At 45.7% G+C, this 14,142-nt stretch overlaps 2 protein-coding genes across 4 annotated transcripts in view; one reads left to right on the top strand and one right to left on the bottom strand.

Moving 5' to 3' along the window:
• Positions 1-3,871, bottom strand: part of LOC135001744 (protein NPAT) — a 167,449-nt gene extending 163,578 nt beyond the window's left edge. The window contains exon 1 of the mRNA XM_063951610.1: positions 3,622-3,871. Within this exon, the coding sequence (XP_063807680.1) occupies positions 3,622-3,658 (37 nt within the window). The 5' untranslated portion in view covers positions 3,659-3,871. The remainder of the gene's footprint in view (positions 1-3,621) is intronic.
• Positions 3,872-4,315: 444 nt separating this feature from the next.
• ATM (ATM serine/threonine kinase) overlaps positions 4,316-14,142 on the top strand; it is a 434,777-nt gene continuing 424,950 nt past the window's right edge. For 2 of the 3 annotated variants that reach the window (XM_063951603.1, XM_063951598.1), the window contains exon 1: positions 4,317-4,471. The gene's annotated coding sequence lies outside the window, so the exon portion shown is untranslated. Of the gene's footprint in view, positions 4,472-14,142 lie in introns of all 3 variants that reach the window. The other variant, XM_063951604.1, reaches the window with a different exon arrangement.

Here is a 14,142-nt window from a genome sequence, read left to right as displayed (position 1 = left end):
CCACTGCCAAACTGGTCATGCTGGAGGATGTTGCAGGCAGCAGAACGTTCTCCTTGGCGTCTCCAGACTGTCACATCTGTCACGTGCTCAGTGAGAACCTGCTTTCATCTGTGAAGAGCACAGGGCGCCAGTGGCGAATTTGCCAATCTTGGTGTTCTCTGGCAAATGCCAAACGTCCTGCACGGTGTTGGGCTGTAAGCACAACCCCCACCTGTGGACGTCGGGCCCTCATACCACCCTCATGGAGTCTGTTTCTGATCGTTTGAGTAGACACACACATTTGTGGCTTGCTGGAGGTCATTTTGCAGGGCTCTGGCAGTGCTCCTCCTGTTCCTCCTTGCACAAAGGCTGAGGTGGCGGCCTTGCTGCTGGGTTGTTGCCCTCCTACGACCTCCTCCACGTCTCCTGATGTACTGGCCTGTCTCCTGGTAGCGCCTCCATGCTCTGGACACTACGCTGACAGACCCAGCAAACCTTCTTGCCACAGCTCGCATTGATGTGCCATCCTGGATGAGCTGCACTACCTGAGCCACTTGTGTGGGTTGTAGGGAGGTCATACAGGCACGTGGAGGCCACACATTTTAACTTGTTTTAAGGACATTACGTCAAAGTTGGATCAGCAAGTAGTGTGTTTTTCCACTTTAATTTTGAGGGGGACTCCAAATCCAGACCTCCATGGGTTAATAAATTTTATTTCCATTGATAATTTTTGTGTGATTTTGTTGTCAGCACATTCAACTATGTAAAGAACAAAGTATTTAATAAGAATATTTTGACAGAAAATGTATTGCTCGTCCCGTGGATAATAATGAATGAAAAATCAAACAGTATTTACCATTCAAAAGACATTTAAACCTTCTCTCCTCACTCAGGTAGTATCAGAAAAAGGTCAGTCTCAATTCCTAACCTGATTTGGCACAAGAAAATGCAAAAGAACAGCACTAATAGCTTCCCTGTGTTACCTTTCTACCCTTCTTGGAGGGCACAGAAACTATGTGTTCACCAAAATGTACCTTAAGGGCCCCATACACTAGAACGATAATGCCCAATTTCATCCGATTTCGAGCATTCGGCCCGATATATCGGACGAAAATCTGGCATTTTGGAGGTGTTTCTGATCCGATGCATGTTCCCATGAGCATCGGATCGGATCCTCCAGATTGAATGTGCTGCACTCTTTGATATGTCCGACCCACAGGCATGGCTGGGATCGCCCAAGATATATTGTATGCAAAAGGACGGCATACGATGCATCTTGGGCGATCCTGCCGCCTGGGAGGCTGCCGGGGTGAACGCCTGCGACATGTCAGACAGACATGTCGCAGTAGTGTATGAGGCCCTTTAGATATCAATGTAGTCTCACCAAATATAACTACAGAGTCACTTAAAGCAATAAGTACAATAATTTGCGTTAAACAGGTGGTAGCCGCTCCATTGGAGAAGACACTTAGACCCCTTTCAGACATGCATCAAAATACCGGGTCTATGCATAGGAACTTGCATCAACCTGGGATTTTGGTATGTCTGAATGCAAACGACCCAGGACTAAGTCCCGACCAGGGTCATGGAACTCAGACCTGGGAATTTGCGGGCAAGCTGGACCTGGCAATTTCCCAAATCTGACATCTGAAAGGGGTATAAGAAGGGGCTCGAAAACCCTGCACCATTCCAGAAGTGGCGCATGTGAAACTCTACATATGGACCTCTTCCACAGTAAGGACATAGACCAGAAGTCTAGAATCTAAAACGAGAATAACATTTATTCCCTGAATAAGATTATACAGGGTAAGGAAAATCCTATGTTGCACCAATTGGAGAGGTTATGTTCAGATGTTTGGAGCTTTCAGTTAGGGGACATGTTCAGATGTTTGGAGCTTTTAGTTAGGGGACAAACACGATAATCCCCCACCAAACTGTCACCGTAGGTGCCACCAAGAATTTGCTGAAGACACATTAAGCTGACAACAGTCCAAAGGTGAGTGCCCAAAATTTCAACTTCACCCTCTCAGTTGTATAATGGAAGAAGTGTTTACAGCCCCATTGAATGGGGAGACACCAGTTATACGCCTGGATTGCTCCCATGGAAGGAATTTCTGGATAGCTTTTAGATTCAAACTAAGGCAGAACGTACAGTCTCAATAAAATTGGAAAAAACTCATACCAGTGATGCTTGAAACAGGACCACAGAATAGATGGTTTTCCTACAATCTTGATCCATGAGAACCAAGGATAGGAGAAAAAAAGCAACATTTGAGGAGGAAGTCCAAGAAAATTATCCCTCATTTATGGTTTTCAATATTGTGTACCCAGGTGTCTTGCATAGACTGAGGCCAGGAACTTGCGGTAGAAGTTTGTAGACTGCTGCAGATTTGTAAATCCTGAAGGTAACTTCTTATACTCCTCTGTCACCAAGGTTTTTGTCTGGCTGGTACCTAGAATATTTTTAGCAAAGAAACAGCAACTTCTTGGAAGGACTGTCCACATCACAGAAATGTAACTACTGCGTGTCACCACAGTGGCTTTCTCTGACAATCTAGTGAAATCCAAGTCCACACCTTTGTTTGTAGTATGATGCATTATGTAACCAAGAAGCCATCTGCATCAGACCTCTCCACTGGCCTTTGCGTAACTCCTTCAGGACCACCAACTTGAGGACTATCTAAGCAACCCATGAAATTGTGAAAGCATGGCCAGATGTAAACAAAGTTTTTGAGATGGACCTTCAATATCTTGTGCCAGTGGTCCTTGACTCATAATTTATATGGAAGAGAGGGATCCACCACAACTTATCCAAAACTCAAAAGTAATAGGCTCCTATTTGCTGGTCCCGGCACAGTTCTGGCAATATGACCACTAGATTTGTTTGTTTTAAGCCTTAAAACAAACAAATCTAGAGGTCATATTGCCAAAACTAAAGGCAATACTGTATGTGTTTGCTTTAAAACTAATTGTTGCTTTAAAACTAGCGGACTAGGATATTATGTCTGCTTGGGTACAGTTGCAAACGTAGCCCGCACTCGCCCTCCATAACCCTACTAGTTTAAACAGTATATTACAATTCAAAGACCAATTATGTGGGGCACTAGATACCCAACACACCCCGTCCCCTAGACATATTACACTGTAAATACAAATATCGGAGTCTTATGATAGGATACTACAATTACCCAACAGGACCAGAGTGTAGGATAGTAACAGTACATCTCTATATGACAAGACACATGATATTACACACCTGCAGAATATATAATGTCTATATAATAATGAAGTATGGCATGTCCAGAGACTGACATGCACATTTGGAGCGCCCTTCCTCTCCACTAATGGCTCCCACCAGGGGGTGAAAAAGATAAGGGTAATGGTGGCTTGGGCAAGGGTGTGGGACAGAGTCAAGGTCCCCTCAACCTGGCATCTGCCAGGGCCAATATACTAGTAACATATAATAAATATATCATAACAATATACAGTATAATATCACAGTGACTTTGAGCATACTAATAATACTACCAAGATGCCCGTGTACTATATACACTATATCATACACAAAGATGGCCAATGGGGGCCTCAGAGTAATGACATGTACATGGTATCTCTGTGTGTCCCCCCAGGGTGCACACTCACCCAGCACCAGCCGGGCCACATCGGACGGGAGCAGCATGGTGGCCCCGCCTGGCTGGCATCCAGATCAGCCGCTGCACAAAACCCCTCCGCACACAGCACCAACCCGGGTGCCAGGCACTGCTCTCCCGCGCTGCCCGCTGCTGCTGTGTCACACCGTAACGCTTCCCCAGCGGACGCCGCGCTGCAGTTCCGTCCGGGGAACAGGGAGTCTCTCACTGCTCTCAGCAACTCCCTCCAAAGTCCCAGCAACATACACATCACTGCATAGCAACCTGGAGATATATATATATATATATATATATATATATATATATATATATATTTTCTACATTATGGGTGAAAGAAATGTGATAATTATAGTGATGATGATGACAATAACTATAATATGTCAGTAACAGTGGCACATGGTAATAAATCGCTCCCAGCTGCTGTGAAGTTACTGTACCTTTGTTTGCTGTCCTAAGTAACTAAAGCCATGCAGGAAAGTTGCTTTTCATACATTATTTCAATACAAAACAATATATATATATAAATTAATTTACAGTAGGTAATCTTTACACAGTGAATAATGGGTCATTTGCAGAGTACATCATGTCATTGCAATGTGTAAATGCGCTGCATGCACTGTATGACTCATGAGGTACTTTCTGTTTCTGAAGTGAGTATATTTATAGCCACATGGTGGAGTCTGGGCATAACAACAACAGCAGTGTGTTTATGTTTCTGCTGTCCGGAACTGCAGTGTGTGGCTGTGTGTGTGGCGGATGGATTAGAGTGTGACACCGCTGGCAGCATGGTGAAGACTTTGGAGGAGCTGGCAATGGCTGGGTGACACACTGTGACAGGACAGGTAACATCTGGGCACGTAGTCTGCAGTGGAGGCCGGTGGGATGTGAGGGGGGCAACAAGAGAGGAGGATACTGTCCACTCGTGTACTTTTATATTCCCCCACAGTGACAGAAACACGCAGCTGTCATATAGGAGGGAACAGTAGTGTTGTCACGGTAACTTTACCAGTAATGACTTATACTTCAGTATGGTACATTTATACATTATACAGTGAATATGCAATGTGTGTGGTGAAATATGTATGTATGTGTGTGTAAGTAAACTTAATTTGCTGTCTTAAGGTTGGTAATGAATAACAATGTATTTGTTATTTATTATGACTTTTATAGTGCCCACACAAAATCATTGTTTCCTGTAGCAGTGCGTGTTTTTTCTTCTTGTATCTTTAGTGTCTCACAGGCAAAACCACTTCTGCTTTATGTTTACTAGTTAATAGATGCTTAATGTTACAATACTTTAAAGTTATGTGAAAAAAATAATAATAATTGACCTTACACAGATGTTTTTCTTTCTTCTGTAGTTACAGTTGTTTCTTGCAGTGTTACGGTTAGTGCAGAAGAGCCTGACAATACTGCAACATTACACTGAATGGGAGTTTTGTTGTCAGAAATAGATGTAATCATTGTGTTACAGTAATTGGGGCTGATTCTGGGTTGTTAGCAAAGCAAAAAAACAAGTCACTTTGCACCTTAGTAAAACCATGTTGCCCAGCAAATGGGGGAGATTTAAAGTATGCAGAGAGATTTATACCTGAGAGGCGTGGGTCCAAAATAAGATCTACATTGCATTACAGAAATAAAACAAGAAAAACAATGTAGAATCTGTCTAGAGTGCGCACAATGAGCAGCTTGATCAGAACAGACACCCAGAGGTAACTCTCTAAAATACCTCTCTCCTAAAGATTAGGAAAAGTGCAGAAAAAAGAATGGTATCTATACATACAACCAATATCAGGCTGCATTTGCATGTAGTCCACAAATACTGGACAGCTTTATTTCTGTAATGCAGAAAAAAGAATGGTATCTATACATACAACCAAGCGCAAACAATGAAAGGAATCTTGCTGTGGACCCAATGTTGTCTGTGGTCCTGTTCCCTGAAGGTCTCCAATGTAGTATTGTTACCCACAGTAGGAGGGAAAAAAAAAGTGCATATAGTGAAGCACCATTTAAATTCAGATGATAATAAAGTGCAACTTCTTTGGCACAGTATCAAACACAATTTAATAATTCATAAAGGTAATATAATAAAAGACAAATTCATCTAAAAACATGTGTTCAGATAGCAGCATATGAAATCTTATAGCAGCATAACAGTATCCATATTGGAGGTCCTATAAAGTGCAATTACCAGAAGCAAGTAGGCATGAGCGCATAACAGTTTGTCAGTCCCAAAAAGGCAACTCCTGCACTGCAACTGCTGGACCTCCGCAGTGGATCTCCCAGTCCGGTCTCAATGTGGATTAAACCAAGCCAACGCGTTTCTACCCTCTACAGCGGGTCTTTTTCAAGGCATCCAGTGGTATGGCCTCCATTCCCCTCACTCCCTCTTTTTAACTAAACATTTAGCCAATCCTAGTGCGGCGGGCTCAGGTGGCTTCTATACATCAATTTCCTACATGTCCCATAAGCTCTTCTGTCCCCGCCGTCACTTCTGTCTCCTCTGTAGTTCAATATTATACCCGTCTCCATGGTAAACAGTGCGGCTAGCGTGGAGGGCTCGTGAGTCGCGTCTGACTACATCTCCCATGAGCCTTTCCGCGTACGGACGTCATTTCCGCTTCCGCATGTCGCGTCTCTCGTTGGGTCATCCGACCTGGCTTGCCCGTCTCCATGGAGACCCGTTCGTACATATAAACACTGTTCTTGTGTCGGCCACATAGTTCGTGGTTATTTCCAAATAATCCCAGCATATATATGTCGTGTATATTCCAATATGTCAGAAAAGATAGAGAGATTGCTTCATTAGTCATATATAAAACAAGGATCTATAAAAATACAACCATGAAAGTGACTGGTGTGCATCAGTAAAACATGCAATTTATAAAGTGCAAGGATAGTGTATGACAAACAGTGCAATTATAAGAACCATTTGAGCTCAAAGTCGAGATTTAGCCCCCCCGACTGCAATGTGCCCAGCTCGTAAATGAACCTCATTTCGGTTTTTGCTAGCTGTGTTGGGAGATCTCTCTGTCTCCAATTTCCTTTCACCCATTGTAAACCTAGGAATCTCCTAATCTCTGCAGGATTTTTGTTGTGTACCGTGCGGAAATGGTCTGATAAAGCATGTGACATCAGTCCATTCTTTATGTTCCTAAGGTGTTCACTGAGTCGCACCTTTAGTGGCCGTGAGGTGCGCCCAATGTAAAAGAGGCCGCACGTACATTCCACGGCATACACTACATTTTTTGTGTTGCAGGTTACAAAGGTTTTGATGTTCACTTTCTTTCCATTTATCACTAATTCACTGGTTTTGTTATTTCCATCTCCTTTAATTGACCTACATCCGATACACATCCCGCATCTAAAAAACCCCTTGGATTTAATAGTGGGTAGTGATTTTGTCGGAGGTAGAGCACCTCTCACCAACGTGTTGCTCAAATTCGGGGCCCTCCTGTATATACATTTTGGTTTCATAGGTAGTTTATCTCCCACTATGGGGTCACATTTTAAAATTCCCCAATGTTTTTTTAGGATTTTCTCTAGATCCCTAAATTGGCTATTGTAGGATGTGATGAAAGCCCATTCAAAAGGTGTAGTATTGCCCTTAGGTGCTTTCTCTTTTTTCTGGAGGAGATCTCTCCTTTGCATCTTTCCTACTTTGATAGTAGTGTCTTTAACTTTATCTATTGAATAGCCTGATGCTTCAAAGTCTTTCTGCATCTCATTGGCTTGTTCCTCAATGGTGGAGGTCTCAGTACAATTTCTCCGTAAACGTCTGATCTGTCCACAGAGAATAGAACCCAGCCAGTCTGAGTGGTGACAACTATTCTGCTTCAAATAGGCTTTCGAGTCGGTAGGTTTCCTATAATTTTTAGTGTTGTAGTGCAATTGGCCATCTTTTGCATACACTGTTACATCTAGAAAATGCGTTTCTGTACAGCTGCTTTCAAAAGAAAAAACTACATTGATAGAATTAAAATTCAAATAATCATAAAAATCCTTTAGTGTGGGCATATCCATATAAAAAACACGTCATCTATATATCTTACCCAGGACACCAGGTATGCTCCAAAGGGGTTGTTAGCCCAGATGTATTGCTCCTCCCACGCCCCCATGAACAGATTGGCGTAGCTTGGAGCGAACCTGGTGCCCATGGCCGTGCCAACCTTTTGTAAGTAAAATGTGTCTTTAAAATGGAAATAGTTATTAGTCAAAATAAATTGCACCCCTTCCTTTATAAAGTTGCATGTGCCTGGTGGTAGTTCACTTTTATTTAAGGCCTTAGTTATTGCGTTTAATCCATCCTGGTGATCTATTATTGTGTATAAATAAGATTTTACTCACCGGTAAATCTATTTCTCGTAGTCCGTAGTGGATGCTGGGGACTCCGTAAGGACCATGGGGATTAGCGGCTCCGCAGGAGACTGGGCACAACTAAAGAAAGCTTTAGGACTACCTGGTGTGCACTGGCTCCTCCCACTAAGACCCTCCTCCAGACCTCAGTTAGGATACTGTGCCCGGAAGAGCTGACACAATAAGGAAGGATTTTGAATCCCGGGTAAGACTCATACCAGCCACACCAATCACACCGTATAACTCGTGATACTATACCCAGTTAACAGTATGATAACAACATGAGCCTCTCAACAGATGGCTCAACAATAACCCTTTAGTTAGGCAATAACTATATACAAGTATTGCAGACAATCCGCACTTGGGATGGGCGCCCAGCATCCACTACGGACTACGAGAAATAGATTTACCGGTGAGTAAAATCTGATTTTCTCTAACGTCCTAAGTGGATGCTGGGGACTCCGTAAGGACCATGGGGATTATACCAAAGCTCCCAAACGGGCGGGAGAGTGCGGATGACTCTGCAGCACCGAATGAGCAAACTCTAGGTCCTCCTCAGCCAGGATATCAAACTTGTAGACTCTTGCAAGAGTGTTTGAACCCGACCAAGTAACAGCTCGGCAAATTTGTAAAGCCGAGACTCCTCGGGCAGCCGCCCAAGAAGAGCCCACTTTCCTCGTGGAATGGGCTTTCACAGATTTAGGGTGCGGCAGTCCAGCCGCAAAATGTGCAAGTTGAATCATGCTACAGATCCAGCGAGCAATAGTCTGCTTAGAAGCAGGAGCACCCAGCTTGTTGGGTGCATACAGGATAAATAGCGAGTCAGTTTTCCTGACTCCAGCCGTCCTGGAACATATACTTTTCAGGGCCCTGACTACGTCCAGAAACTTGGAATCCTCCAAGACCCAAGTAGCCGCAGGCACCACAATAGGTTGGTTCACATGAAAAACTGCTACCACCTTAGGAAGGAATTGGGAACGAGTCCTCAATTCCGCCTTATCCATATAAAATACAGATAAGGGCTTTTGCATGACAAAGCCGCCAATTCTGATACACGCCTGGCCGACGCCAAGGCCCACAGCATGACCACTTTCCACGTGAGGTATTGTAGCTCCACGGATTTAAGTGGCTCAACTCAATGCGACTTCAGGAAATCCAACACTACGTTGAGATCCCACGGTGCCACTGGAGGCACAAACGGGGGCTGACTATGCAGCACTCCCTTAACAAAAGTCTGAACTTCAGGCAGTGAAGCCAGTTCTATTTTGGAAGAAAATCGATAGAGCCGAAATCTGGACCTTAATGGAACCCAATTTTAGGCCCATAGTCACCTCTGACTTGTAGGAAGTGCAGAAATCGACCTAGCTGAAATTCCTCCTTTGGGGCCTTACTGGCCTCACAGCACGCAACATATTTCCGCCATATGCGGTGATAATGGTTTGCGTTCACTTCTTTCCTAGCTTTAAATAGCGTAGGGATAACTTCCTCCGGAATGCCCTTTTCCTTCAGGATCCGGCGTTCAACCGCCATGCCGTCAAACGCAGCCGCGGTACGTCTTGGAACAGACAGGCCCCTTGCTGCAGCAGGTCCTGTCTGAGCGGCAGAGGCCATGGGTCCTCTGAGATCATTTCTTGGAGTTCTGGGTACCAAGCTCTTCTTGGCCACCCGGAACAATGAGTATAGTTCTTACTCCTCTCCTTCTTATTATTCTCATTACCCTGGGTATGAGAGGCAGAGAAGGGAACACATACACCGACTGGTACACCCACGGTGTTACCAGAGCGTCCACAGCTATCGCCTGAGTGTCCCTTGACCTGGCGCAATATCTTTGTAGCTTTTTGTTGAGGCGGGACGCCATCCTGTCCACCTGTGGCCTTTCCCAACGGTGTACAATCATTTGGAAGACTTCTGGATGAAGTCCCCACTCTCCCGGGTGGAGGTCGTGTCTGCTGAGAAAGTCTGCTTCTCAGTTGTCCACTCCGGGAATGAACACTGCTGACAGTGCTAACACATGATTTTCCGCCCATCGGAGAATCCTTGTGGCTTCTGCCATCGCCATCCTGTTTCTTGTGCCGCCCTGTCGGTTAACATGAGCGACCGCCGTGATGTTGTCTGACTGGATCAGCACCGGCCGGTGTTGAAGCAGGGGTCTAGCCTGACTTAGGGCATTGTAAATGGCCCATAGTTCCAGAACATTTATGTGTAGGGAAGTCTCCTGACTTTTCCATAGGCCTTGGAAGTTTCTTCCCTGTGTGACTGCCCCCCAGCCTTGAAGGCTGGCATCCGTGGTCACCAGGACCCAGTCCTGTATGCCGAATCTGCGGCCCCCTAGAAGATGAGCACTCTGCAGTCACCACCACAGCGACACCCTGGCCCTTGGAGACAGGGTTATCCGCCGATGCATCTGAGGATGCGATCCGGACCACTTGTCCAACAGATCCCACTGAAAGATCCTTGCATGGGACCTGGCGAATGGAAATTCTTCGTAAGAAGCTACCATCTTTCCCAAGGCTCGCGTGCATTGATGCACCGACACCTGTATTTGTATTAGGAGGTCTCCGTCTAGAGACGCCAACTCCTTGGACTTCTCCTCCGGGAGAAACCCTTTTTATCCTGTTCTGTGTCCAGAACCATACCCAGGAACAGTAGACGCGTCGTAGGAACCAGCTGCGACTTTGGAATATTCAGAATCCAGCCGTGCTGTTGTAGCACTTCCCGAGATAGTGCTACTCCGACGACCAACTGCTCCCTGGACCTCGCCTTTATAAGGAGATCGTCCAAGTACGGGATAAGTACTTCGGCCATTACCTTGGTAAATACCCTCGGTGCCGGGGACAGACCAACGGCAACGTCTGAATTGGTAATGACAATCCTGTACCACAATTTTGAGGTACACCTGTGAAGAGGGTAAATAGGGACATGCAGGTAAGCATCCTTGATGTCCAGTGATACCCTGAAATTTTCCAGGCTTGCAATAATCGCCCTGAGCGATTCCATTTTGAACTTGAACCTTCGTATATAAGTGTTCAAGGATTTCAATTTTAGAATGGGTCTCACCGAACCGTCTGGTTTCGGTACCACAACATTTTGGAATAGCCCGGCCTTGTTGAAGGAGGGGTACCTTGATTTCACCTGCTGGAAGTACAGCTTGTGAATTGCCGCCAGTACTACCTTTCTCCGAGGGCAGCAGGCAAGGCTGATGTGAGGTAACGGCGAGGGGGAGTCGCCTCGAACTCCAGCCTGTATCCCTGTGATACTACTTGCAGAACCTAGGGATCCACCTGTGGGCAAGCCCACTGGTCCCTGCAGTTCCCGAGACGCGCCCCCACCGCACCTGTCTCCACCTGTGGAGCCCCAGCGTCATGCGGTGGACTCAGAGGAAGCGAGGGAAGATATTTGATCCTGGGAACTGGCTGACTGGTGCAGCTTTTTCCTTCTTCCCTTGTCTCTGTGCAGAAAGGAAGCGCCTTTGACCCGCTTGCTTTTCTGAAGCCGAAAGGACTGTACCTGAAAATACGGTGCTTTCTTCGGCTTTTGTGAGGAAACCTGAGGTAAATTTTTTTCTTCCCAGCTGTTGCTGTGGATACGAGGTCCCAGAGACCATCCCCAAACAATTCCTCACCCTTATAAGGCAGAATCTCCATGTGCCTTTTACAGGCAGCATCACCTGTCCACTGCCGGGTTTCTAATACCCTCCTGGCAGAATGGACATTGCATTAATTCTGGATGCCAGCCGGCAAATATCCCTCTGTGCATCCTTTATATATAAGACAACGTCTTAAATATGCTCAATGTTAGCAAAATATTATCCCTGTCTTAGCGTATTAATATTATCTGACAGGGTATCAGACCACGCTGCAGCAGCACTATTTATGCTGAGGCAATTGCAGGTTTCAGTATATAACCTGAGTGTGTAAATACAGACTTCAGGATCGCCTCCTGCTTTTTATCAGCAGGTTCCTTCAAGGTGGCCGTATCCTAAGATGGCAGTGCCACCTTTTGACAAACGTGTGAGCGCCTTATCCACCCTAAGGGATATCTCCCAACGTGACCTATCCTCTGGCGGGAAAGGGTACGCCATCAGTAACTTTTTAGAAATTACCAGTTTCTTATCGGGGGAAACCACGCTTCTTTACACACTTCATCTGATGGGGGAACAAAACACTGGCTGCTTTTTCTCCCCAAAAATAAAACCCCTTTTATGTGGTACTTGGGTTCATGTCAGAAAATACGTAACACATTTTTCATTGCCGAGATCATGTAACGGATGTTCCTAGTGGATTGTGTATATGTCTCAACCTCGTCGACACTGGAGTCAGACTCCGTGTCGACATCTGTGTCTGCCATCTGAGGTAACGGGCGTTTTTTGAGCCCCTGATGGCCTTTGAGAAGCCTGGACAGGCGCGGGCTGAGAAGCCGGCTGTCCCACAGCTGTTACGTCATCCAGCCTTTTATGTAAGGAGTTGACACTGTCGGTTAATACCTTCCACCTATCCATCCACTCTGGTGTCGGCCCCACAGGGGGCGACATCCCATTTATCGGCCTCTGCTCCGCCTCCACGTAACCTTCCTCATCCAACATGTCGACACAGCCGTACCGACACACCGCACACACACAGGGAATGCTCTGACTGAGGACAGGACCCCACAAAGTCCTTTGGGGAGACCGAGAGAGAGTATGCCAGCACACACCAGAGCGCTATATAATGCAGGGATTAACACTATAACTGAGTGATTTTTCCCCAAATAGCTGCTTGTATACATATATTGCGCCTAAATTTAGTGCCCCCCCCTCTCTTTTTAACCCTTTGAGCCTGAAAACTACAGGGGAGAGCCTGGGGAGCTGTCTTCCAGCTGAACTGTGAAGAGAAAATGGCGCCAGTGTGCTGAGGGAGAAGCCCCACCCCTTTTTTTGGCGGACTTTTCTCCCGCTTTTTCTGGAATACTGGCAGGGGTAATTTTACATCTATATAGCCTCTAGGACTATATATGATGTAGATTTGCCAGCCAAGGTGTCATATATTGCCCTCAGGGCGCCCCCCCCAGCGCCCTGCACCCATCAGTGACCGGAGTGTGAGGTGTACATGAGGAGCAATGGCGCACAGCTGCAGTGCTGTGCGCTACCTTGGTGAAGACCGAAGTCTTCTGCCGCCGATTTTCCGGACTCTTCATGCTTCTGGCTCTGTAAGGGGGACGGCGGCGCGGCTCCGGGAACGAACACCAAGGTCGGGTCCTGCGGTCGATCCCTCTGGAGCTAATGGTGTCCAGTAGCCTAAGAAGCACAAGCTACCACCTGCAGTGAGTCTGTTGCCAGCAGATCTCACTGTAAAATAAAAAACCTAAATATACTTTCTTTCTAGGAGCTCAGGAGAGCCCCTAGTGTGCATCCAGCTCAGCCGGGCACAAGAATCTAACTGAGGTCTGGAGGAGGGTCTTAGTGGGAGGAGCCAGTGCACACCAGGTAGTCCTAAAGCTTTCTTTAGTTGTGCCCAGTCTCCTGCGGAGCCGCTAATCCCCATGGTCCTTACGGAGTCCCCAGCATCCACTTAGGACGTTAGAGAAATGATTTTACATCGGCCGTTACCATAATATCAGTATCATTCCAGGATATCGTCTCTAGGCAATTTAAAAAATCGGTAGTGTCCCTGAGGTGGGACCGATTTTTTAACACAAGAGGTTGTAGGTAATAGTCAAGGTATTCTGACAGATTAGAGGTCACGGAGTCAATCCCGGAGACGATTGGTCTCCCCGGCAGTCTTATAGGATCTTTATGTATTTTTGGTAAAATATATATAATTGGGATGACCGGTTCCTCATTATATAAATACTTATATTCTCGCTCCTCTAAGATGTTTTGTTCCAAGTATTTGCTTAACATAGACTGTAGTCTGTCCAGAATATCCTGTGTGGGGTCTTTTTTTAGTTTTGAATAAGTATTCTGATCTTCCACTTGTCTCAGTACTTCCTCTTCATATAACTCTTTGCTGAGGACAACTACCCCTCCGCCTTTATCGGCGGGTTTAATCACCAAGGCTGTATTCTCCTTTAATTCTTTCAATGCTTGTCTTTCCTTCCAAGACATATTGAAATTGATCTTACTATTCTGGAGTTCCTTCAGATCTTGGTGTACTAAATCATAGAAGGTATCTATAAGTTT

The sequence above is a fragment of the Pseudophryne corroboree genome, chromosome 2, assembly GCF_028390025.1.
Source record: "Pseudophryne corroboree isolate aPseCor3 chromosome 2, aPseCor3.hap2, whole genome shotgun sequence".
Lineage (NCBI taxonomy): Eukaryota > Metazoa > Chordata > Amphibia > Anura > Myobatrachidae > Pseudophryne > Pseudophryne corroboree.
This window is presented reverse-complemented; position numbering and strand designations above follow the sequence as displayed.